Source organism: Crotalus tigris, unplaced genomic scaffold (genome assembly GCF_016545835.1).
Source record: "Crotalus tigris isolate CLP2741 ecotype Arizona unplaced genomic scaffold, ASM1654583v1 scf7180000020588.15403103151:6194809, whole genome shotgun sequence".
NCBI classification, from domain to species: Eukaryota; Metazoa; Chordata; class Lepidosauria; order Squamata; family Viperidae; genus Crotalus; species Crotalus tigris.
Genome location: NW_024098092.1, coordinates 1,582,977 through 1,609,684, shown reverse-complemented (window position 1 = coordinate 1,609,684; position 26,708 = coordinate 1,582,977). Strand labels below are relative to the sequence as shown.

Sequence of the window (26,708 nt, the reverse complement as noted above, 5' to 3'; positions counted from 1 at the left end):
CTAAATCTTCGTGCTTCCTTCAATTGAGAGTGAATATCACGTGTGTTTTTTGATGTATTCCTAATTTAGTGGCTCGGAATACCCCTGGTTGAGGTAAAGTATGTTTGGACTGAACCTTGGTTCATTGTATTGTGTAAGGATGTGTGTGTAGAAACACAACTTTTCCAGTTTTATTTTACAAATTACTGCTACTTACACAGATTTTGTAGAGGGCTGTCCCACTTGAATATGTATCCCAAGATAAGCCTATGTAATATTGAAGTCAGCAGTCAAAATAATAGCCAATAACACAAAGCCTTTACTTCTTAAATACAAATGTAATTTTTTTAAAAACAAACAAACATATAATCACTAACATAGTAGAGTCTGTCCCACGGTCCTGCATCCATTAGCAGCTATTCATATTCAAAACCACATGCTCCAGATACTTTATATACATATATATATATATATAAAATCCCTGTAAAATTAACAAAATCATTTAAAAGCAGGATTGGTAAAATTCTGCATCATGGCAAGCTTCGTAGTATTACCTCTAAGCGTCAAGGAAAAGGCCTTATTCAAAACAGCATTTTTGTCTTTGTATTCCAATATACACCATAAGCCTTCAAATACTTTTGTCTTGGACTAGCGCTTCCTCTAAAGAAGTAGTTTGGTGAAGTGAGAGACTACAGAGTCGCCAAACGTATTTTGCTTTCATATGTTGTTGGTTGGTTTGAAAAGAGACGGCATTGCCATTCAGGAAAAACCAAAAGGGTGATTAATTGCATCAAAAAGTCCGACTTCCAGGGCTTTTTACTTCCTACGTTTAGAACCGGACCGCTCCCCAGCTTCTGACAGTTTTTTCTTGCCTTTAGAGATGGTCCTGAGTGAATTTAGAGAGTGAAATTGCTGCCGTCGTCTTGAGAACTCCTGGGCACATGCCTTCTTTAAAGCTTCGATCTTGTGCTTGTCCCAGCTTAGGGCCCGAGAAAGAATTTCTGAATCTTCGTTGCAAACCAGCTGTAACAGAGAACAGGAGATTTAGCAATGCTCTTTTTTTCTGACTCAAAATGTCGGGAGGGAAACATCAGCCCTACATCATGATCTGATTTGTAAACCTTCCCTTTTTTAGCTTGCTGTCACCCTAACTCATAGCCAGAGATGTTCCTGCCTTGTTCATAAATCTTGTTCTAGAACTTCAAACCTGCTTCTCTTTCTCACAAATCACTTTTCAGACTACCGTATTATACAGACTATGTAACACAGAATAGAATAGAATAGAATAGAATAGAGTAGAGTAGAATAGAATAGAATAGAATAGAATAGAATAAATAGAATGTAGAATGTGGAATAGAAATACAGAATAGAATAGAATATAGAAAATAGAATAGAATATAGAAAATAGAATAGAATGTAGAATAGAAATATAGACTAGAATAGAGTTGAATAGAATAGAATGCAGAATAGAATAGAAATAGAATAGAATATAGAATAGAAATAGAATAGAATGTAGAATGGAATGTGGAATAGAAATACAGAATAGAATAGAATATAGAAAATAGGATAGAATATAGAAAATAGAATAGAATGTAGAATAGAAATATAGAGTAGAATAGAATGGAACGTAGAATCGAAATATAGAATAGAGTAGAAATAGAATAGAATAGAATGTAGAATAGGATAGGATAGAAATAGAATAGAATGTAGAATAGGATAGGATAGAATAGAATAGACTCACCTCTAAATCTTGACTGGCCAGGCTGAGTTCTGGGGCAGGCTTTTCTTTCAGCACAGTCACAACGCGGGTGCTCAACTGACTCTTTTGGACTGAAGTTGTTCCGTTGCTCCCCATGTCCACAGTATCGTTTCTTCCCACGGATTTTTCCTCTGCTTCTGATGCTAGACACAAAGAGAAGAGTCTATGTCTCTTAAAGGAGGCATTCGAAGCAAGAAAGAAAATAAATAAATCACGCACGCAGTATGTCCACTCAAAATAATCTTACAATCAGTGGGATACACATAGCATTTTGGCTCAGAATTATAAATGTTCACAGTCCGGCTTTAGCTGCCAAACCAGCAATTATTAATCACTTCAGAGCCTCTCCCAAGGTCATAATGTTGGTAAGGTGTAAATACTGGCCCTGTTCAAGTGTAACTCTAATTTGAAACATGCTGGAACTTGCACAGAATGGCTTGTTCCCTTTAGATTCTCCTTTGTCTTTGGCTCAGGGAGAAACCAGTTTTATCGGCCGTTTCTTTCATCATGGCTTGCTTGAAAAGATTCCACAAATTAAGATAATGTCAAGGAATCTAGCCTTGTGCGGGCAAGTAAATAACAATGAAAATTCTGCGGTTGCTATTTGAAGGAGAAGGGTGTATATAGGCAATCCTCGACTTAACGACCATAATGGAGCCCCAAATATTCTGTTGCTAGGCGAGACATTTGTTCAGTGAGCTTTGCCCCGTTTAATGGCCTTTCTCGCCCCAGCTATTAAGCGGTCGCTGCAGTTCTTAAGTTAGTGACACAGTTGTGAAGTGAAATCGGGCTTCCCCGTTGACTCGTCAAAAGGTTGCCAAAGGGGATCACGTGGGACACTGCAACCGTCATAAATATGAAGCAGTTGCCAGGCATCTGGATTTTGATCACGTGACCCTGGGGCTGCTGCAACCATTGTAGGTGTGAAAACGGTCAGAAATCACTTTTTTCAGTCCTGTTGTAATTATGAACAGTCACTTAATGAACTGCTTTAAGTTGAGGGTTACTTGTACAGCCTGAGGTATAGACCTGAGAGGTATATTAGTTTTAACCTGTCTGCTCCCTTCCTTCCTTCCTTCCTTCCTTCCTTCCTTCCTTCCTTCCTTCCTTCCTTCCTTCCTTCCTTCCTTCCTTCCTTCCATTCTCTCATTGCCTTCCTTCCCTCCTTCCTCCATTCCATTCTTCTCTCATTGCCTTTCTGTTTTCTCATTGTCTTCCTTCCTTCCTTCCTTCCTTCCTTCCTTCCTTCCTTCCTTCCTTCCTTTCCTTCCTTCCATTCCATTCCATTCCATTCTCTCATTGCCTTCTTCCTTCCTTCCTTCTTTCCTTCCTTCCTCCATTCCATTCTTCTCTCATTACCTTCCTGTTTTCTCATTGTCTTCCTTCCTTCCTTCCTTCCTTCCTTCCTTCCTTCCTTCCTTCCTTCCTTCCTTCCTTCCTTCCTTCCTTCCTTCCCTTCCTTCCTTCCTTCCTTCCTTCCTTCCCAGTGCTTCTCCAAATGGCCTTCTTACCTTCTGCTGTGTATGCAGCCTGATCCTCCCTTTTCGTCGCCTGCAGGTAAAGTTCCAGAAGCTGACGGGATCGACGCTCCTCTTCCCGCCTGTCCAGGGTCTCCTGAAGGATCCCTTGTAACCTTTGGGTTTGGAGCAGATTCTCTGACAGTTCTCGAGCCAAATCTGAGCACGGGACATCAACGAGTGCCTGGAAGAAGAGCGGGTCCAGCCCTTGGCAGCCAAGGTGAGAGAAACTCAAGACTCCCCCACTTAGCTTGAAGCCATTATCAAATGTGGCCATAAGAAGGAATGCCAGCTTTGCTCATGGAAGATTCCCGAAATTGGGCGGACGTATAAATCTTATTTATTTATTTATTTATGAGACTTATATACCGCTTTAAGTGCAAGCACTCTCTAAGCAGTGTACACCAGTAAGCAATGTATATATATATATATTTACATTGCCCCCAACAATCTGGATCCTCATTTTACCTACCCCGGAAGGATGGAAGGCTGAGTCCACCTTGAGCCGGGTGAGATTTGAACCGCTGACCTGCTGAACACAGTCAGCTAAAGTGGCCTGCAGTACTGCACTCTAACTGCTGCGCCACCTTGGCTCTTATATAAATAAATCTTATTTATTCAATCAGTATATAAAACAAAGGTGACAAGGGTTAGAGATAGGCTGGAACAAGAGATAGTTATTGTAGAAGTGACCTTTTCATACCTGGAGGTCTTCTTCAGACATCAGCACAATGGTGGACAAGTCGTTCTTCAGCTGCCTGGCCAAAACTTGCCATTTTTCTCCACCGCCGTCCACTTCGCTTGCGTTTGTGACCTCTTCCTCTAGCCAAGTTGTGCCCTCACCTGACACGGACAAAATTGAGTCCACTAGACATTAAAAATGAAGAGATGAACCCAAGTGTAATTTCACACCCAACATCACACCCAACATCAGAAAGTGCCTGTTGGCACCTTTTCACTCTAACAGGGTTTATTAAAAGGCGTAAGCTTCCGTGAGCTGCTTATGCCTTTTAATAAATACACATGCCTTTTAAACTTTCTCTTCCTACCCCCCAAAAACCATCTATAAACTTCTAAGTGCAATAAAAAGACATTCAGAGGACACAACAGATCCTTGAATTCATTCTCTGAATCACGAGCAAAGTTATTCTGTCCCGGGACAAACCTTGGTGGATCTGAGCTTCTTAAAGGCTTTAATAATAATTCCTTACCTGTGTTGCTGCCGGCGGCCCATATCTCATTCTTGGCTACCACCCCAAATTTGGTGTTTGGGGGCAGACCCAAAAAGTAATCGTCGTCGTCTACTATGGTGCCATCTCCTGCCAGGACCAAAGTGACAGGCTGGGAGGCCAAGTCGATTGCGAGCAGATTGCAGGCTGTGGAAAAAGAGGACCAGACAGAACCATTTTTCTGCATTGGCCGAGAATGTTTCCTGGGTTCATTTTATTTCTATTTCCTGCCCTTTAAAAAAAAAGGCCCCAGGGGTTTCAGCTTTTAGCATTTGTCTCCAGCGGTGAATCCTTTAATGTAGGGGTCTTCAAACTTGGCCTTTTTTTTTGACTTGTGGACTTCAACTCCCAGAATTCCTCAGCCAGCCCCTGCTTCAGTGCCAAGGAATCAGAACATCTGTACCGCTTCAGCACAAAGCAGATGTGCAGGGGTCTTCAAACTTGGCCTTTTTTTTTTTGACTTGTGGACTTCAACTCCCAGAATTCCACAGCCAGCCCCTGCTTCAATGCCAAGGAATCCGAACATCTGTACTGCTTCAGCACAAAGCAGTTGTGCAATGGGCCACTTCACCTGTGGCCCGTCTGCCTGCGGAGCAAAATGGGTCTGCTAGCCCCAGAGCAGAAAGTCTTACCTTTAATCTTCAGTTCCTGGAGGGTGGAGGCGGCCACCCCATGCTGTTCCTGTTGGCCTGTCCGCCTGATCAGGCATTGCTTCAACCGGGGTAGCCCTGAAGCACCTTCTGCCATCGCTTGGCTTTGCTTTCACTTTGCTCCCCTTGGCTTTGAATTCTGCAGGACGGCAAGACAGCTCTCTGTAAGGAAACCAATCAGAGCCTGGCATCGCCTGCCGAGGCACTCTGGGAAATGTAGTTCCGTCTCAAAGGCGCCCTCCCACGATGCTGCGGCATGATGGGAGGTGTAGTTTTCATCCCCGCTCCAACGTCCGATTGGTTGAAAACAAAAAGGGTTTGTCTCGCTTAGTCATCTTCCCAGCTCCTGCCAAACGTCAGTCACTACATTCTGAGTTTGTGAGTGTGATTTTTTATCGACTCCAAAATGTTTATTTTTCACAGTGGGCCTTTTAACTCTCTTAAAGACACTCCATGTTTGAAGACTTGCAGAGTACTTCTTAACATTTTTAGCATTTTATTAAGTCCACATGCTTGCTGCCTTAAGAGGGGGAAAAATTGGAAGGGACCCTCCATTTTAGGGGTCTTCAAACTGGGATCTTTTGACTGGTGGACTTCAACTCCCAGAATTCCTCAGACAGGCACGCTGGCTGAGGAATTCTGGGAGTTGAAGTCCACAAGTCTTAAAGTTGCCAAGGCTGGACATTTGGATCTAAATGCCCCAGTGTACGTAGTAATTCAGTTGCAAGATATACTATTTATCTATCTATCTCCTATCATATCCTTCCTTCCTTCCTTCGTCTGTCTATCTATCATGTATATATCTATCTATGATTTCTCTATATCTATCTATCTATCTATCTCTATCATCTATATCCATCATCTATTTATCTATTTCTATCGATCTGTTTATCTATCTATCTATCTATCTATCTATCTATCTATCTATCTATCTATCTATCTCTATCATCTATATCCATCATCTATTTATCTATTTCTATTGATCTGTCTATCTATCTATCTATCTATCTATCTATCTATCTATCTATCTATCTATCTATCTATCTATATCCATCATCTATCTATCTATCTATCCATCATCTATCTATCTATCTATCTATCTATCTATCTATCTATCTATCTATCTATCTATCTATCTATCTATCTATCTATCTATCTATCTATCTATCTATCTATCTATCTATCTATCTATCTATCTATCTATCCCTAGTCATTTGATGTTAGAAGTTCTCTTAAATCCTGGACGTTTCCTTCGAGCAGGGATCGGCAAAAGCGAGCCCCGTGCCTTCTTTCTAAAGCCCAGCTCCCGACCCCGCACGTGGGGGAGACCCCCCCCCCCAGGGCAGCCAAGCGCTTCTCCCGATCGGCGCCTCGGGCCTCGATTGCTCCTGCCTCGCCTCGCCGCCTTCCTCTGCCGCCTGTGCCGGCCCGCTGCGATTAGCCGGGTCTGGAAACATGGCCTCCTCCGAGCAGGCTGAGCAACCTGGGCAGGTGAGCCGAGGCTGCAGTGGGGGGGGGGAGGGCAGAGGCCTGGAAGGGGGGGGGCGTCTCCCCATCTTGGAGAGGGGCGCTTAGGGCCGTCGGGGGTCCGCTTTGGAGTTGCAAAGGGGGGGAACCCCCAGCTCCCATCAAAGGAAGGGCAGGTGCTGGGGGCCCTTTGGCCCGTAGTGGAGAAAGGGAGGAGAGGAGGGGGGGTGCCCCCTTCTTTCCCCTCCCTCTTCCCCCCCTTATGTAGGCTCTTAGGGGAGAACCCCCTAGAAATACGATAGGGGAAGCAGAGGCTTTTGCCCCATAAGGGTGTATAGAAGGGTGCAGGGCATACACATTTGTATGTCTCTAGCACGTCTCCACGGGTGTTGTGTACGTGTACACTTTTGAGAGCAGGCAGCAGAGTTTAACGTGTGCCAGCAATAAATAACAAGGTTATCTTATCTTAGAATGGGAGGGGGTCTTTTGGGACCACATAAGTGAAGGCAGGGGGGTGAGAAAGGTGCTCTCCCACCCTCCCCCTCCTTTAAGAAAAGAAAAAAGCAAGGGAGGATTCCTAAAAGGGGATGGGGGAGTTGGGGGGGGTTGGGGGTGCCTTGTGCAGGGGCAAAAGGGGAGAGGAGAAGCCGCTTCTGCCCCTTTGAAAAAGAGCCAGGGTAAGGAATAAAAATCGTAGCCTTTGCTGCTGTCTGAAATGAAAGGCAGTGAAGAGGGAGGGAGATATATTTTTTCAGCCCTCTCTGCCCGCCTCTCCAGAAGGGGAGGAGAGGGTGGGCTTTAATTCCAGCAGAGAAGAAAGAAGGCACTGGAGGGTCTCATTGATTGATTGATTGATTGATTGGCAGATGGGCAGTTTCTAAATACGATTGATAATCTCTGCCAGTCAGACTGCCTTTCTTTAGGTGGGTGTGATGGAAGTGGTAGTCCTGCATTTACAGAGCACTAAGGCGGCGGGCACAATCTGCAAATCTGCGAATTCCCCTTTTTTTCCCCCAGGAAAGAGGCGTAAGAGATTTTCCTTACGTTGTCCCCAGCCTGGGAAGGTGGAGATACAAAACTCTTTGTCTACAGAAATTAAAAACACCTGTTTCTTTTTTTTTTATAATCACACTTAAATTCTTATCATCCCGAATGCCTTCCCATTCTTTGAATCTAGGCATCTTAATGAGTTGATTGACATTTGGCCAGCTGGTATGCCCACAAAATGCTGTCAGTCACAGCCAGCGTAGCCGGTTGCGATGGACGCCCAGAAAGGCTGGAGAGTCCTTTCTAGGAATACAGGAAGAACTTTCTTATTTCATTCCTTTCCTTTGTTGGATAGCACAGTAGCAGAAAATTCCCTCTGGTACATATGAATAGCTGTGATATTTGTACATGGCTGTTTATATTTACACAGTGCTTATTTTGATCTGTTTCTGCATGTCTGTAAGCCAGTGGTTCTCAACCTGTGGGTCGGGACCCCATTTGGGGTCGAATGACCATTTCACGGGGGTCACCAAACCATGCTGTCCGCCATTTTTTCCCCCTTTTCCTTAGCTGTCCTACTCCCTCTTATTGGTGGCCACACCCACTTGGGGGTCACCACAACATGGGGAACTGTATTATGGGGTCACGGCATTAGAAAGGTTGAGAACCACTGCTGTAAGCAGTCCCGCCATTTGTGCACGGTTTTTCTTATCCTTTTCTAACAGTGAACCGTGAATTCATCTTTAACCTGTGCAAAATTACAGTTGTAGGTCTGGGTGTGACTGATGCAGGAGTCTGGTGATTTTCAATTGAAAGCCGATGTATTTAAGAAACTGAACAAGCATCAGAAAATTCTTCGTCAGAAAGCCTGTTTTTCTACTCTTGTTTTTTTAATATATATATATATATATATATATATATATATATATATATATATATATATATATATATATATACTCTGCCTTTTTATTTTCTTAATCCATTTCTTTAGACACATCCATAAACATTTGTCTTTTTCTTATTCATTCATCTTAACCTGAACTGATTTATAGGGCTCAATATCTTCCATAATAGCCAAATGAAGTTCTAATTGGATGAATCATTTAGGCTGCGTCTCTGAGGAGTCTGGAAGGTTTTTTTTTAAAATATCTGTACATTTATGTAAAATTCAATAAAGTCTTTAAAAGGGAAAAAAAGAGCAATTGTGGTTTCTGAGAAGGTAATAGATGAGGGCAGTTGAGAAGTTCCGGCTCAGTAATATGAGCTGAAAAGCAAGAAAAAGATAGACATTTAATCATCAGCCATCTTTCTTTTATCACAACATTACAGGAATGAGAAAGGCTTGTGATAAAAAAAAAAAAATTGAAAGGGGGAGGCTATTTTTTTCTGTGTGTTCTTCAACTCTTAGATTCTCTTAGGACAGCGGTTCTCAACCTATGGGTCGCGACCCCATTTGGGGTCGATCGACCATTTCTCGGGGGTCGCCAAACAAGGTGATCTGCCATTTTTTCCCCTCGGGGGTGGCGCCGCGCATGCGCGCCACGCGTGGGGGCAGCGCCGCGCATGTGTGCGGCACGTTTGTGTGACGGGGGTCGCCGTCACACAAACGTTGAGAAGCACTATTTTAGGACTTCTTCTTCTTGTGCCATATCTGTTATCGGACGTTGGCGATCATGTTGGCGATCCTGTTTTTATCAGTAGCCGCACGAAAAAGTGCTGCTGAATTTTGTCCAAACCAGTCCCTTAGATTTTGAAGCCACGATGTTTTTCTTCTGCCTGGACCTCGTTTGCCTTCCATCTTTCCCTGGAGGATTAAATGGAGTAGGCTGTATTTTTCTGGGTGTCGCATCACATGTCCAAAATATTCTAATTTTCATTTTTTAATTGTTTTGATGATTTCCCTGGGCTTTCCCAGGTGGCTGATCACCTCCTCATTTCTGATCTTGTCAACCCAGCTTATACATAACAGCTGCCTATAAATCCACATTTCAAATGCTTCCAGTCTCTTCAGGTGGCCTTGTGTCAGAGACCGACTCTCTACTCCATAGAGCAGGATAGAAAAAAATATAGCACCTGAGAAGCCTGATTTTCAGTCTTAGGCTTATTTCGTGACTGCAGAAGACCTTTTTCATTTTGAAGAATGCTGCTCGGGCTTTTTCTATCCTTGTCTTTACTTCAACGTTCATGTCCCAGCTTTCATGTAAATTGGAACCGAGGTGCGTGATCCTTTCAACTTTTTCTAGTGGTATTCCTTCTGAGTTTATTGGTGGTAAATTAACGGGTTGTTTGCTCTTAGGACAGGGCTGCCCAATTGCTGTTAGCCAAGAGGACACACTAGACTGTATACGACATGTTGAGAGCCACTTTCTGAAAGTGGCCCCAGGAAGTTTAAAGGGGTACCCCCCCCCAAAAAAAGGCTCCTTAAACATCCCCAAGTGTAAAGCACCAATTTTGCCCCCGTTAAATCTCAAATGATAAAACACACACAAAAATGGGCCACACCCATTTGGGGGGGGGTCTCTGGGCCCAGCAAGAATGTTAATAGGCCACACTTTTTGGACCTCAAGTTTAGACAAACCTGGAGATATTGCTGCCAGGAATTTCTTTTAAGCACCACATCACACTTCTCCTCCCGTTCTTTCGCCGTTCTTTTTTTTTTAATTCCACAAACATCTTGAATTCTGCACAAAGGCAGATATCGGCTTGAATATTAATCGGCAGCCAAACCTCCATCAGAGTCTATTGAAATTGCCCTTTCATCTTTTTCACCTGCCGACTCTGGAGGTCAAACGGTTCGTAGCATATACAAATACTCACATATTAATTGGATTTGCCATCGTATGCGGTGGTGCACAGCTGTTTGTTAATCTATCAGTTGCACTGTTTTCTTTTTTAAAAATGCATTCAGTTTTCTCTACAGCTTTCTATTTCTCTCTCTCCCCCCCCTCCTTCCAGAGTTAACAATCTTTTTTTTTTCATTGAACTTTTGGGAAAGAAAGGGGCCTTGCGAGTGGAAGATTCCTTTTTGGCAATATAAGGTAGAATACAAAGAGCTAGTGAAGAAAATATATGGCGGGAGTCAGTAAACTATGAGCTTAGCCGGAGGAAACAGGAAAAGGTGATAAAGAAACTCAAGACAGCCCCGTCTTGACTCTTTATGGTATACAGGGAAGGAGGGGAGCCACTGTTATTCTAGCCTATATCAATAAAGTAGAATTCCAGTGCTTATTGTGATGCCCTACCTGGTTGACATATTAACATTAGCATTTACAGAGGAGTGGGCTCATCTTACTATATCAAACCATGCATGTATTTCTTCCGGGAGAAGATTGCCACCATTCACCTAACTTGGTGGATCCCACAGGAGTGTCAAGTTCCCTCTTATGACTTCCACAGAATAGTCGGTAAAATAATAGTCATAAACCAAACTGAATTTAGCCCAAAGAAGTGGGCAGTAGAGCAGCAGCACTTTTTTTTCCCCACCCATAAAAAAACCTGCAAATGCAAAATTACCTGCATTTTCCTTGACCACCCATCTGGGAATTAGAACGATCAACTGTGTGTTTCAGCTGAGGCCTTTTAACAGACCGTTTCTTTTTTCTTCCTCTTCTCCTTGCCTTTTTGTATTTGTGTGAGATGACTTGGATAGGAGTTTTACTTGGACTCTTCTCACAAGGCTATGTCTTGCAGCCGTGCGCTAACCGAAAGAGAAAAAGAAATTCAGAGCAAGTCTACGTGGGACAGACACCCACCGGTCCCTCCTTAATTCATATATGTTCGTCCTGGGATCAGCTTCATAAGCCCAGGAAAGGACGCAGCCTCTTTATGGAGTTGTCAATAAATGTAAAGTCAGCTAAGATTTTCCGATTTCCTGCTACCTGGCCTTTTTAAAATAGAGCTTGGACTTGTGACTTCCTTCAAGGAATGGAAGTGCTTTGCTCCCACGTTACACTTTCTTTCCACCCACACATTTTCCTTCTATGCTTACTGTTTTCTTTCCCTAAGCAGCTTTTCAGTTTTCCCTTACAACTCCAGAGTAGTTGTAGTTACGTCTTACTTTGATACCATCTTTCTACTCTCCCTTGTGCCGAGCCGCAGAGGGAAGTCACACCTCAAGCTGGTTTGCAACAGCAGTCTGAGCTACACAAGTGCATTGTGTAGCAATCCAACTATGGTAGCACCACCCAATGCAGGTGTAAATTATATGAGTCCATAATTTTTTAAAAATTTTATTATTATTTTTAACAGAGTTCAATAATAATAATAATTCAACAAAAACGTATTGTCTGAGTATCTTATTCATTAATACAAATTAAATTCCTAATCCCTAAATCTTTTCTCTAAGCATTGATAAAATAGGTCCCAAGTTTGAAAATATTCCATTTCTTCTTTTACTTTCAACCTTAAAGTAAGTCTGTCCATTTCCGCACGGTCCGATATTTTTTGGATTATTTCTTCTTCTGGTGGTATTTCTTCGTTCTTCCAATATTGTGCAAATATAATTCTTGTCGCTGCTATCACATATAGAATCAAATATGTACTTTGCTTATCAAGTTTTTCTGGCCTTGTACCTGGTTTAAAAAAAAGATCAGGTTTATAGTCTGTGTGTTTCTCTAACATTTTTTTCTAACCAAGTGTGGATTATTGTCCAATATCTCCTGGCTTTAACACATGTCCAGCACATATGATAATAAGTACCTGGTTTGTGTTTACATTTCCAACATTTCTCTGGCATGTTTTTAAACAGTTTTGCTAATCTTGTTGGTGGCAAATGCCACCTATGAAACATTTTATATAAGTTTTCTTTGTATGAAACCGACATTGTCAATGTATAGTTTCTTTCCCACAAACTTTGAGTCCATAATTTAACTCTTTCCCTTGGTCCCAATTCAGCAATGAAACAGGATTAGGCTAGTGCAGGATTAGGCTTGAAAAGGAGGGCCACTGCCTTATACCAGGTCAGACTCTTTATTCTAGCATTGCTAGTACTCAATGATTGTAGCCTTTCCATTATTGCACCCTTTTAATTGGAACTTTTTTTTTTTAATAATAGATTTGCACAGTTTATAAGCCTTCCTCCCACCTCTGTAGTGTGCAGCTGTACATTTGCTAAGAGATGACCATTGGGTGGCAGTCTAACCTTGCTCTTTCTTTGCACAGATCAGCTCTTCTGGAGCAGAGAATGGAGCATCACGCCAAGCCCTGGTGAGTATGTGCAGTGCAAGCCTTATCTAGAAGTCCGTTGCTTTCCCCACCCTCCTTCCAGTGAACCCTCCGTCTTCCCCTTCATCTTTGGGGGAACTTCAGCAAAGTGCTCCATGAAAAAGATGCTCAGCAGCGCAGCTTCATGCTCTCCAAATGACCCCTGTGTTTTGACTCAGCTGCCTTTCCTCCTGTGGTTTGCTGGTGTGTGTGTGTGTGTTTGTGTGTGTGTCATCCAGGCTTTTCCAGCTTCCCTTCTCAGACTAGCCTGCTCCCAGATTTTGTATCCGAAGCGTGGAGAAAATCCTTTCTAGCCGTGGGGATTTGTTAGCCAAGATTCTCAAGGCGGTGAGGAAAGAGCAGCTGAATTGAAAGAATAATACATAATAATAAACCTCCTCTTTCGCAAACTCTGTTGCTCAATCTCTCAGACTCTTTGAAAAAAAAAAAAAAGATCCATCCAATTCCACAGATAGGCTTCTCCAACTCTCTGCTCTATATCAGATGCATTCTGACTTGGAAAATATATATATATATATATATATATATATATATATATATATATATATATATATATATATATATATATATGTAGGTCTTTGGTTGTTCGGGTTTTCTCCCGCGTAAAATTGGAAGTGTCTTGGCGACGTTTCGACGAAGTCCCATTCGTCATCTTCAGGCTGGTGTTTTCAGCTTCGTGCTCGAAGCACGAAGCTGAAAACACCAGCCTGAAGATGACGAATGGGACTTCGTCGAAACGTCGCCAAGACACTTCCAATTTTACGCGGGAGAAAACCCGAACAACCAAAGACCTACATACAAACACCCGCGAAAACCTCAGAAAATATATATATATATATATATATATATATATATATATATATATATATATATATATATATATATACACACACATATATATATATATATATACACCTCCGTACATTTTATTTCTTTCCCACTGAAGATTTTTTTTAATGTGTGTGTGTGTCAATATGCCGTCTGTGAAATTCCTGCCAATTGCAGCATGTAACATTATGAATTGAGTGGGAGGATAATTTTTGTGTGTGGCAAAAGCCAAAAGGATTAGGAAGCTGGGCTAAATTTCTAAAATTTTCTTCTGTTCTCAAAACCCGCCTTTGCTTTGAGGCTGACAGTTGATCTTCATTCCTTCTCGTGGCCAGATCCAACCAAACCTCACAGCATTGTCCTCCGTTCTTTCTCCTTTCCTTCCATTTGCCTTTTTAATTTTATTTTTGTTTTATTTATTTATTTTTTAATTTATTTTTTATTCCATTGTTTTGTCAATGACCAGCTTTGGAGAAGAGAACTTGGTGGTCTTTATACTTTACTAAAGTGGTTTTATTCAGTAGGTAGATTCACTTACAACACTAAGTCATAATGTAATGTATTGTGTTAACCCAGTTGTTAGGATTCGCCGATTGTAGTTCATGGCTTTTATAGGAAGGATTTGAAAAAAAACCAAACACTTCTGATTGCAGCGTGTGAATAATATAGCCAGAGATGAGGCAGAATAAATAACTAATCCAAAAGAAGCTATATTTGCCATCTGTTTATAAACTAACCATTTTTGTCAGACAATATTTAGCCAGACGACTCTGAAATACAGGATCCTGGAATATTACAGATAGTCCTCAACTTAGAACAGTTCATTTAGTGACTGTTTAAAGTTAACAGTGGCACAGAAAAACATGGCTTTCTAGCTTGGTGTCTTAACCAACAATATATAAATTATTCTTATTACCATTTTTCACACTCAGCACCCCTTGGGTCACGTGATCAAAATTCAGACATTTGTCCACTGACTCCTATTTACGACGGTGGCAACGCCCCAGGTTCACGTGATCCCCTTTGGCGACGTTCCGACCAGCAAAGTCAATGGGGAAGCCAGATTCATGTAACAACTCTGGCGATTCATTTAACAAAGGAAGGTCGTAGAACGGGGCGAAATTCGCTTAACAACCGTCCTGCTTAGCGACAGACATTTTGGGCTCAATTGTGGCCGTATGCCGAGGGCTACCTGTACTATTCCAGAATCCTCACTGTTCTTTTTTTTAAAAAAAAAACCAAAAACCTGCAGATGTTATTATCTGACCTTATCTGACATATTAACCCATCCTGACACTTTGCAGACAACACCAGGACTTTTGTCTCTTGGCGGTTTCCATCAGCTCAGAAAGCTGGTCTTGGCTTAACAGTCACCACCGCAGGCTTTCAGATGCCGACCTTATCCGGGAGGAATCTGCAGGCCTAAAATGTCTCAACACTGTTGTGTGTCCACCTTCGTCTTTGCATCGTTGTTGTTGTTTTTTTCCTAGACCAGGAGCATTGGCTGCAAGTTCAGATTTCCCGTTGTACCTTCCACCCATCGTCTTTGCTCTGTTATCTCCCAGCAGCAATTTTTATTTTATTTATTTATTTTTGGGTCACGTTTATTGCGATGATTATTGAAATAAATCAGCCCCGTTCTTGCTGACATGAATACCTGTGCTTTGAGCAGAGAAATTTTCCAAGGAGCTGAGGGCCCAGTGTGCTCTCCCTCCCCCCCCCCTCTCCTCCTCCTCCTCCTCCCCCCCCACCCCTTGCCCCCCCCACTCTGTGGGCTGACAGAAATTATCTTCTGTTTAATTAACATCATCTCCCCTGCTCTTTATATACTGCCGTGTAATTGCTCAGAGGAAAGAGAAACGCATAGCAGCTATATATCTATATATAGACGTAGATATAAAATAAAAATAATTCGTTGGGAAAAGCGAGTGGGGGGAGGGAGGGAGGGAGGGAGGGAGGGAGGGAGGGGAGGAGCACACTGCAATGCTAAACGGTGCCCTGAAATAAAACCTGATCTGGAGGTGAACCCCCCCCCCAATGCATACAGGGGCCCAGTTTTGTTTTTTGTTTTTTTTTGCTTCTCTTTTAATTAATCTTTTTTTTTTTTTGCTTACTCTCCCATCACTCCTTCCTTTTTTCTGCTTAGGTGTTGCCTAATCCGGTCTATCTGCACCGGGCTCTGCAGAGACCTCGAACTAATTGCATCGTTGACTTCCCAGTTGTAGCTGGACTCGCTTGCCTGAGGCGTGCGTCCGGCTGCCCACCACAGTCCCGGCAGGCCCCAAAGCTAATCTGGGAGTTTTTGTGTAGGTTTCACGACTTTGCAGGGCCTGGTTAGGGAGTCCTTAAAATAATCACACTAGCTGCCTGCTCTTCCTCCACCCCCAGTTCTCATACAATCCACCTAAGTTGCCTTACAGAAAAGGCTTTTATTTCCAGCTACAGCTTCTTGCTAGCCTCAAATCACACTGCTATTAGCCAAAGGGTGGGGCAGTTCCTAGTCCAGGGGTCTTCAAACGTGGCCCTTTGATGACTTGTGGACTTCAATTCCCAGAATTCCTCAGCCTGGCTGAGGAATTCTGGGAGTTGATGTCCACAAGTCATCAAAGGGCCACGTTTGAAGACCCCTGTCTTAGTTACTTCTGTCTCCTCCTCCGTCAGTTTAAATGCCCCCCTCACCCCGCCCTGTGTAGACATTGCAATGATTGAGTTTGTGACAGTGGCCACGAGGACTAGAAACCTGCCCACAACGTGCCCTCCTCTTTCCCCCCCCCCCGACCACTCGACCATCGCTGCGGTTTTTATTGCAAGCCACCCAGTCTCCTTGAAATAACCTTCAATCTAAATAATCCGTGCCGAAAGGAGGGCAAGGGCCTTTCTCCGTAGCAGCGTCAAAGGGACCGAGGCAGGCGGGAAGCTGCAATCTTACGAATGGCCATTATTATTGTTATTATTATTTTTAATTTTGGTCTCTCATTTCCCTGCTGTCGGTTTTGGCCCATTAAAACCGGCCCTGTTCCTTTGCAAGGGGAAGGGTAACCTTGCGTTCCCAAGGTGTCAGCATCTCGCTCCGGTGCCGTTTACAGCCGCGTTTGTCATTGTTGGCACGGGATCAGCCTCTCCTTGAGTCCAGATGCTCGCCGACACCCTTGCTCTGCCCCTTCCCCTCCCTTGATCACATCCCTTCTGAAGCTGTTTTTGTCTGCCCCGGTTCCAGAACCTCATACAAACAGAATACGCTTCCTTCTCTGTTTTCTTGTTGCCAGAGGTAGGGACACAAATCCATACGGCAGTACGTAGGAAAGAAAAGAAAAACCTTTAAAAAAGTGGAATTGCCAGCTTCCTCGTTTACATTCCAGCGGCTGGGCGTTTGTCGCGCGCTGAAAATAAAAAATATACCTCCAAATTCTATCCAGGAGACCTGAAATTTTGGCCACCGGTGTAACAGCTTTAATTCTGTAATCCTGAAATGCACATTTCTTCTTGTTTTGGAGCATCAACAAGCCAAACCACTGAGGAGAGCAACCGTGCAGGGAAAATTGGTGGTGGGAAGGACTCGGACACTTCCTCTACCCAAATTTTTCGATTTTTCAGATGTTTCCGCCACCCAGATCACTGATCTCATCCAGCAGAGGAAAAGTCTATTCAAATGAGCCTGGGAAGATTTTAGGATGGCTTTTTTCAGTAGGGTGAAGGTGCAACTCCTGTCACCCTGCTGGTTGTTCTGGCCTGGGGTGGAGGGAATTATAATCCTGATCACATAGAAGGCAACAGGTCGGGAAAGTATAATCCTGACCACATAGAAGGCAACATATTGTTGTTGTTTTTTTGAGAATTCATCTGGGGAGATTTAATTCAGAAACACTCTCCATCTCTTCACCCTGGCAAGTGAAGTTGGAAAACAATGAGAAATCCATACAGGTGGTCCTCATCTTACAACCGTTCGTTTAGCGACTGTTTGAAATTAAAATGGCACTGAAAAGAGAGAGAGAGAGAGAGAAAGAAAGAAAGAGAAAGAAAGAAAGAAAGAAAGAAAAAGAAAGAAAGAAAGAGAATAACTTTTAAAGGGCAGCTCCGCCTCTGTCTAAATTCTTCAGGAAGAAACTAGACGGAAATGGTTGAGGCTGACAAATTGCCTGTATCCTGGGGCAAAACAGTGGGCCAAATACTGAAATTGTCCTTTATTCCCTCTTAAACGTGTTCCAAAATATACGAGTACCCTTTGTAATTGTGGGCCAGAAACGTAGCGAGAAACACAGACGCACGCATTAAAAAAAGTTTTGTCGAAAGCCCTCGACGAGTTACATAGACCTTTCTCAACCCACCGTATTTATTATCTTTCTAGTTTGCTGGCAGTTTTTCCATATATTAAACTTTTATTGGAAGAATGCATTCATTTGTCAAACCCTTTTCTGCTGTGCTCGACCTCTTGGTGAGATTTGGGTCGAATCGCTTTTTTTCCCCCTTCTCTCGGTTTTATCTCTTTCCTGCTGACTCCGTTCATTGAGTGGTTTTCCTTTTTTTTTTTCCTTTTTTCTTTCTTTGTGGTTTGTGCAAAATGCACTCTTTTAATCTATCGATTCGTTTTAATGTGTTGATCTGGACAAATACTGGCTATCCACTGTCCGCAGATGCCGATCTTCTTCTCAAAGAGGACATGTTTAAAGGGGAAACTGTCATCTTTGCTTAAGTCGCCAGGCTTCAGATCAATTGGAGAGTTTCCTTGAAACTCTGCGTGTATCTGAAGGAGACGCTTTAATTGAACGCAGCCCGTCCCTGCCTTCGACTCTGTTGAGTTAGGGCTGGCACCTGAGGCAGCCAGCTGGTCTGCACCGTGTTTGGAAAAAGCATCTGCCTTTAAAGAGTGCAGAGAAGAGCAACAAAGATGATTAGGAGACCGGAGGCTAAAACATATAAAGAACGGTTGCTGGAATTGGGTCTGTCTAGTTTAATGAAGAGAAGGAGGAGGGGGGACATGATAGCAGTCTTCCAATATCTCAGGGGGCTGCCCCAAAGAAGAGGGAGTCAAGCTATTCTCCAAAGCACCCGAAGGCAGGACAAGAAGCAACGGGTGGAAACGACTCAAGGAGAGAAGCAACCTAGAACTAAGGAGGAATTTCCTGGCAGTTAGAACAATTAACCAGTGGAACATCCCGCCTCCAGAAGTGGTGAATGCTCCAACACTGGAGGTTTTTAAGAAGAGACTGGACAGCCATTTGTCTGAAATGGTGTAGGGTTTCCTGCCTGAGCAAGGGGTTGAACTAGATGACTTCCAACTCAATTATTGTTATTGTTAAAGAAGGAGCCTTCCACACACAGTCTATGGATTTGGAAAGCATATGGTTTGTAGAAGAGAGAAATATTTCTTTTACATGCCTCTAAGCCCCCTCAATGTAAATTTTGGAGGGGCTGTGCTGCTTATCCTGGTCCTTTTTTGCATTCCTACAGCTAGCGTTCTTATTGATGACCTTTGCAAATTACATGGATGGTGCTGGTAATGTTGGGGGCGATGGATATAACAATAAGACAATATTCAACAAATTATCCCAATGCAGACTCCCTCCCCTCTCCTAACAGCCTTTTGTTCGAAGTGTCCAACCTTACTGGCTGTTCAACAATACAACTGGTTTTGTTTTAGTTTTATATTTAACAGGTCATTTTCCTTGATAAGCATAGATCATGCCAGTCCTTTTGATGTTGGCCTGTATATCTATTAATTTTAATTAATTAATATATATATATATATATTGTAATAGGGATTTTCGAGCCTGCTGGTGAATTTATTCTATTCATCCTCCTGTTTTCTCAATTTATTCTTCTTGGGCTCATTATTAGATAACAGAAAAACAAATACCTGCGTTCGACTTTTGCATTTTTATCACCAAAGGGTTTGTGATAGTCTACAGGAAGAGGGACAAGTTTCTAGAAAGCAGCACTAACTTAGTTGTGACTCATTTTCTTCTTGGAATCTTTTCCCTGTTGCACACAGACGAGGGGAGGACAACTCCTTTGCGTGCCTCCTTTTTTGAGTAGACCTCTCCTTAGGAGACATCCCTTGCTGCGTGCACATATCCAAAAGAGGGCAGCAGCGACCCACACTTTTAAAGAGAATCAGCCTTTGAATTTGCCCTATATATTTCCCAGAGGTAGCATTTCCTGCACAGACTGCTGATTTTAGTGTAATGCTGTTTTCAACTAGTGCCTTGCATCTTCATCCAGTGTGGGGTTTTTTTTTTTGTTTTTGTTTTTACTCTTTCTCTATGTTCCTGCCCGCTGGATTTTGTAATCCTCGTTGAAAAGATCGGTTGATGTAGGCCTAAGTGCTTCTTTCTTTTTTCCTTGTGATTGAATCCTTCTTTCCTCTGCAATATAGGTAGTCCTTAAGCCTCAACGTTTCGGCTACCGAGACAGTTTAAGTGAATTTTGCCCCGTTTTACCACCTTGCGCCACAGCGGCTAAGTGACTAGTGGAAGAGACATTATTGTAGCTTCAATCTTGACACGGTTTTTTATTTGCAGTCTCATTGGCACTGCCAAGCCAGAGAGATTTTCTCTCCTTCCTTTTTTTTAATCCGACCCTCCCTTTTTTTCTCTCTGTTCTTCTTTTTTTACTTCTCCCGTTGAAGCTGTCACCCCTGGGACGTCGGTCCTGGCAGGCTGGACCTCTCTAGGTCGTTTGTTTCAACCTGGCCAGAGTTTTGAGACGCTTCTTCTTCACTGTAAATAACTCAGGAAGCCTTTGGAAAGAAAAAAAAAATTGAATCGCTCAAAGCTCCCCCCCCAAGTGCTGGACGCTCGTAGGAAACTCAGTTTTAAAATTACTTCTAATGTAATGCTTGTTTAGCTGTGCAGCAGAGATTACACATCGCTGATTTCCCTCTTGTCTTTTAGACTTTACCGCTTAAGAATTTGCAATCTAGGTATTCGAGACCTTTTGGAAATGTTTTGTATAACCGTCAAATAATCAATTTGTCTTTTTAAAGTGCTGAGGTAGTTTATAGAAGGTTTTTGGCCTTTTCTTATGACTCAATCAGAAACTTGCTCTGTGTCCATTGTTCCTTTTTATTTATTTTGGCTTTCTCTTCTCTTCTCTTCTCTTCTCTTCTCTTCTCTTCTCTTCTCTTCTCTCTCTCTCTCTCTCTCTCTCTCTCTCTCTCTCTCTCTCTCTCTCTCTCTCTCTTCCTTCCTTCATCTAGCTTCTCTCCCCCTTTTATTAGCAGCATGAATGATACTAGGTGAGTGGATCTATCTCCAAAAAGACAAGTGAACGGTAGATCCTGTCCAAACTCACTAATTCACAAGGAAAGAGGCTTGCCCTTCTGTTGCAGGGAACAACCCTTAAAGGGAAGGTTTTAATTTCACCGGCAGCTCCGGACTGTTCAACGGAAGAGGATTATCATCGTTATTCTTATTATTTTTAACAGTGTTATGATGGTGTGCCCCCTGAAACGCAACTCTCTCCTTTGTGGGGTGTGCTATGACAGCCTAGACTGCCCCGGGCCAACTGCACCAGGGGGGATGGCCCTTGTAAGCTGTCATCTCGACGGTTACAGAAAAGGACCTGTATTTAAACAGCAGCACAGCGTTGGGATCGCTGGAGAAGGATATTAATGCTAATTCATCCTCTCGCCCCCCGCCGAGTGCGTTATTTGTTTAAATCTGTAGAATCCCACGGCGCGTTTATATTCTCGCCAGAGTGAGCCTCTGCTCCCTGTAATTATTTAACATTATATGCTGATATAAATTGTAACAGTTAAAGAATGGTAATGAGAAAGGGGGGTGTGGAGGGAGGGGGGAGCAAAAAAACCACAAACTTAACCTTAGAAATGGCAGCGTCAGCGCTTAAAACAGCACCGACCAACTTTTTTTTTTCCTCTCCACTTCCTCGCTTTCTCTCTCTCTTCCTCCTCCTCCTAGCCCAGTGGTTCTCAACCTGGGGGTCGGGACCCCATTTGGGGTCGAACGACCATTTCACGGGGGTCGCCAAACAATGCAGTCCGCCATCTTTTTCCCCCTTTTCCTTAGCTGTGCTACTCCCTTTTATTCTATTGGCTTTTGAAAGCCAATAGAATAGACTCTCTTGAATAGAGTCTAATTCTATTGCCTTTCCAAAGCCAATAGGAATCGTCCAGGCTGTCTCTGCCCTGCTGAGCCCGCCAAAAGTCCCATTCTGCAAACGGCGCTGCACCAGTTGAGTAGTCCTCGACTTACGACCGGCTGGGGGGTCGCGGCATTAAAAAGGTTGAGAACCACTGTCCTAGCCACTCGCGAAATAAGCTTGTCAGTCGCCTGGAAATTGCCCAGGCTATATAGCCACTGCCTGTTTGTGTCAGGGGGCACACACATGCTCACACGCACCAACACGGAATTGCACGACGGAGAGTTGGCCCTCAAAGGAACTGCTTTCCAGTTTGCTTGCCAAGCAAAGAATCTTCCCACCAGGGAGATGGCGGCAGAGGTTAAGCAAACAAGCTGTTGGATGTCAGTATTGTACTACTACAGATCTCTTGGCCCCCTTCATTTCTCTCTCCCCCCCCCCCCAAGAGATACCTCTGCACCTATATGCTTTTTTTCTCCTCTAGGGTTAGGGATTCAGTCTATATCTGCCTTTTCTCTTCTTTCCACGAGATGTTTAGGTCCCAAACCATCCTCTGTTTTGCAAAGCCTTGGGTCCACATCAGTTTGGTGTGGATTTTAGTTATCATAGAAAAAAAGGAGCCATTTCATGACGGTTAGAACAATTAATCAGTGGAACTACGTGACTCCAGAAGTTGTGGGTGCTCCAACACTGGAGGTTTCTAAGAGGAGATTGGACAACTGTTTGTCTGGAACGGTGTAGGGTCTCCTGCTTGAGCAGGGGGTTGGACTAGAAGACCTCCAAGGTCCCTTCCAACGCTGTCGTTCCGTCGTTCTCCCCTCTGCTTGGATGCCTCCAAAGCTAGCATTAAGCTGGGTTTTTATGTGTGTGTGTGTGTGTGTGTGTGTGTGTTGGGACAGAGTTGTAGTGAAACAGCTAAGAGCTGGGTTGTGAAAACTCGGCGAGAGACTTTGGAATAATACTGTGCCTGTGCCTGGGAAAGTGGATCACTTACAACAGGGGTCTTCAAAACTTGGTCCTGTTATGACTTGTGGACTTCAACTCCCAGAATTCCTGAGGCATTCTGGGACTTGAAGTCCACAAGTCATAACAGGGCCAAGTTTGAAGACCCCTGACTTACAAAGATGCTTCCAGTGCTGTATTTGAACTACCATATACAGTTGGGTTTAAGGGGTTGGGCTGAATCTTATCCAGATATTCATACTGGGAAGAAACAGGAATTTCGGAAGAACTACGTTTAAGGATGTTAGTTTATTTTCCTTAAATTATATCCCCCAAATGGGGGATTTGTCTGTTAGGGCCACTGGCCCTGTGTTTGGACCACGGCAGAGAAAATTATTATACATTCTAAAAAAGGATGGGAAGTTTAGGTCCTCAGATGAGCTTACAAAATCTCTCAACTTTTTCAGCCTTTGAATGAGTTCAATCAAAAGGTTGGACTCCTGCCTTCCAGATTAAGTTAATAATAATAATAATAATAATAATAGTAGTAGTAGTAGTAGTAGTAGTAGTAGTAGTAAAGTTGGAAGGGACCTTGGAGGTCATCTAGTCCAACCCCCTGCTCAGGCAGGAAATCCTATACCATTTCGGACAAATGGCTGTCCAGTCTCTTCTTAAAAACTTCCAGTGTTGGAGCATTTACTGCTTCTGGAGGCAGGTTGTTCCACTGATTAACTGTTCTCACTGTCAGGAAGTTTCTCCTTAGTTCTAGGTTGCTTCTCTCCTGGATGAGTGTCCATCCATCCGTTGCTTCTTGTCCTGCCTTCAGGGGCTTTGGAAAATAGCTTGATTCCCTCTTCTTTATGGCAGCCCCTGAGATATTGGAATACTGCTATCATGTCCCCCCTTGTCCTTCTCTTCGTTAAACTAGACATACCCAATTCTAGCAACCGTTTCTTATATGTTCATTTTAAACCTCGAAGATCTTCTAATGTTATTTTACTCTGTTTATCCTTTTTTATTTATTTTTACTTAGGTCGGGAAAATAATTTTGGTTTTTTTTTTTTTTAAAGGATCTACATTAGTAGGAGTTTTTTTCTCTCTCTCCCTCTCCCCCCCCCTTTCATATGGTTTTCGGTTCAACTGTTGGAATTGTATTCCGAAGTTCTGCTTTTGTTCTCCTTGAAGAAAATGGCTAAAATCAAATCAGAGGAGGCTTGCCCATCCATTATGAATTAATTAGTTCAGAGCTATGGTTTGTCTCGCTCTTGTCACCAAAAACTGCATCGTAAATAGCCTTCGGGTTAACAATCTGAAAAAATATCACCAGGAAGCATGTGAGGAGTCAAAGTACTCCGAAAGTTCTCGCCCAGGTTCTTAAAGTTGCAGTGGGTTTCTTTAATGTGCAGTTTATCTAGCCAAGTGGAATCTTTCCCAGTGGCGATAATTAAAGAAGGGCCACAGATAATTTAATGTCTCACTCTGATGGAATACCCCACACCGCTTGTGGTCCTCACTTGGCAGCCTGCTGGAATGGCTGCCAAGAAGGCTCAGAAAGTATGTGGGCAATCACCCAGTGAAAGAAATGGGAGTTGATTAATCCTATTAGTTTACTAATTGATTAAATCTGCATATGAATAAAACAGGAGTTTTGCAGGAAACCAGTTCCCTGCCCTTTTTGCCCGTGAGATGACGCTTCCTGCCTTTTTGAAGGAAGCCCTGCCCTCCCCCACCCCTTTCCTCTGTGGGGGAGATTGTTTTAGCAGCAGCTGAAATTTTATAAATAAGATAAATCTTTAAATGGCTGGCTGTCCTCGAAGTCGCCAGGAGTTTGAGCTTGTCCTCAGGAAGTTTTCACTAAGGAATTACACCAGCCCAGGCAGCACGATTCTTTTGCACCTACTACTGTTGTTCGCAAGAGTTACCATCCAAGTTTGGATTGGTTTTAAGATGGCTCGGAGCAGGTTAATTCAATAGTGTAGAAATGGCTTGGTTCTAAAGGGGGTAGACCTTAATGTAAAGTGCTCCGAGTGTTTGGAATTGTTCGTGAATATCCTGTACTAAGATTCAGGTATAGGATGTATTTATGTGCATAGTTTAGCTATTGGGGAATGCCAAAAATTAGCCCTCAAAACACCCACTTTTGATCCACCTGTGCTAAAATAGCCACTTGAAATTCTCCACAGAGGTTTTGAACTGTTTGCACCACAGCCCATGCTATCTGGAGTTTGCTGAAAATATTATTGAAGGATCAAACTTTCTAGTCTTGGTAGACCCTGATTAGAACTTTATCATTTTCATACCTTGGAGATTTTGGGGTTCCTTCCTTTCCTTCCTTCCTCCTTCCTTCCTTCCTTCCTTGTTCCATTACATTCCATTCCATTCTTCTCTCATTGCCTTCCTTTCTTTCTTTCTTTCTTTCTTTCTTTCTTTCTTTCTTTCTTTCTTTCTTTCTTTCTTTCTTAGCATACGGCATAGAATACATGGATAGTAGTAGTAAAAAAAAGATGCACATAATGCTATGGTACACATACGATAAATAGGTGGTCAGTTTTATAGGAAGTTTTATATATAAGCTATAGGTTACCTTTTGAAATATATTGGTTCATGAGAAGGAAACAAGTATCTAGGCCACTTGTCCAATTAAGCACAGCGTTTGTGACTTGGAGAAGATCTGTTTTTCCTCCTGTATCAGCTCTCAGATGGCAGCTAGTCACTATACATTCCAGTGTCTGGAGAGGAGCACCACGGTCACCCTGGGCACAAAATAGGTCAGAGTCTGACCCTCCTTCACAGCTCAGAGAGAAAATGCTCTATTCCTCAGCTATGGTGCCCTGTGGTCATCAATATCCTGGATCCCAACTTAGCTTAATTTTTACATCCATTGAATGCAGCTGCTCTCTTTATTCTTAAAAAACAAAAACACCCCCTTTTCAGAGTTGTCTGAAGATGCCCCATTCTGGTATATGAAAAGTTTCTCTTTTACTATGGGTCACTTCTCCTGACCTGAAATTTTAGCCTTGCTTTAGTTGGGGGGGGGAGAAGGAGCTTAATCCATTTAATCTCAGTTTTGCCGTAGGGCACGTGAGGCTTCGATCTGAAAGGGATTCCGTGGAATCGCCTTGTGGCGTGGACTCTTCAAGCCAAATCTCCAGATTGGTTTGTTCGGTCAAATTGAGCCGGCTGTCTTTGAATCGATCGGAGATCGATGGACTTTTGGTACACAGTGGTGGCAAAACCAATCCAAACCTGTAAAGGAAATCATAAATTTGGGTAGAGTTTTGGTTGATTCATAGGTCCATAGTACTCCCACCCCCCCAACGCCCCAATAAAAGGGAAAATAGAGTCCAGTGTCATGCAGATAAGTAGGTGGCTGTCAGAAGCTTCAAAGAAATTTCACTTCTTCTGGTCCCCCCCCCCCCAAGAAATTGTTGAGGTCTGGAGCTAAACTGCAGCTTGATTTGCAAAGTAGTGTGATGGTCGGGTTGAACTGCTCTGGCCGGCTGGACTGGAGCCAACCTTCACCACAATTCATACCGTGTCAGTTTAATAAATGCACTACTTAAATTATGAAATTACAAAAGAAAAAAGAGAATGCACTTATTCAGACTCTTAATACATTAAAAATAAGGCATTAAAACACTGACTTTTTTCCCCCCTTTCCAGAATCAATAATGAACAGGAAGGCTTATAGACATTAACAGTCATGGACGTTCAAACTCTTATACATAAATTATCCGAGAAAAAATGCACATAAGACTTGAATAATGTAAATACATTAATGCATTTAATAATTTAAACATTAAAGCGCAGGCAGGAATTCGCGGCAGAGGCTGTTCTGAGATAAGGAACGACCCTGGAAGTTGCCGACGACTCAAGATCGATGGCTGCTTTCCCCTTGAGAAAACTCAAGCAGGGGGGGCCGAGGAAGTGGTGCGGCGAGAGTGACCACTCGGGAGAATATCCCAGAATGTCCCCCCCCCCGGTCTCCATCGTCCTTCCTTTGTCGGTTGGCCCACCTACTCTTGCCATC

At 43.0% G+C, this 26,708-nt stretch overlaps 2 protein-coding genes across 4 annotated transcripts in view; one reads left to right on the top strand and one right to left on the bottom strand.

Annotated features, from left to right (window-relative positions):
* Positions 1–275: 275 nt before the first annotated feature.
* Positions 276–5,344, bottom strand: DFFA (DNA fragmentation factor subunit alpha). 2 transcript variants are annotated; one of them, XM_039367849.1, is made up of 6 exons: positions 5,117–5,344; positions 4,467–4,631; positions 3,959–4,098; positions 3,250–3,371; positions 1,721–1,881; positions 276–1,002 (listed from the first exon to the last, which is right to left on the bottom strand). In XM_039367849.1, exons 1-6 carry the CDS (start codon positions 5,229–5,231, stop codon positions 854–856), a joined length of 852 nt encoding a protein of 283 aa, XP_039223783.1. In that variant the 5' UTR covers positions 5,232–5,344; the 3' UTR covers positions 276–853. The 2 variants fall into 2 exon arrangements, with proteins under 2 accessions (XP_039223783.1, XP_039223782.1); XM_039367848.1 differs by having other exon boundaries at positions 3,250–3,439; positions 5,117–5,333.
* A 1,179-nt stretch (positions 5,345–6,523) lies between these two features.
* The window catches only part of PEX14 (peroxisomal biogenesis factor 14), an 88,060-nt gene continuing 67,875 nt past the window's right edge, over positions 6,524–26,708 (top strand). The window contains exons 1-2 of one of the 2 annotated variants that reach the window (XM_039367539.1): positions 6,524–6,625; positions 12,749–12,793. In XM_039367539.1, coding sequence (XP_039223473.1) covers positions 6,590–6,625; positions 12,749–12,793 — 81 coding nt within the window. In that variant the 5' untranslated portion in view covers positions 6,524–6,589. The remainder of the gene's footprint in view (positions 6,626–12,748; positions 12,794–26,708) is intronic. The other variant, XM_039367540.1, reaches the window with a different exon arrangement.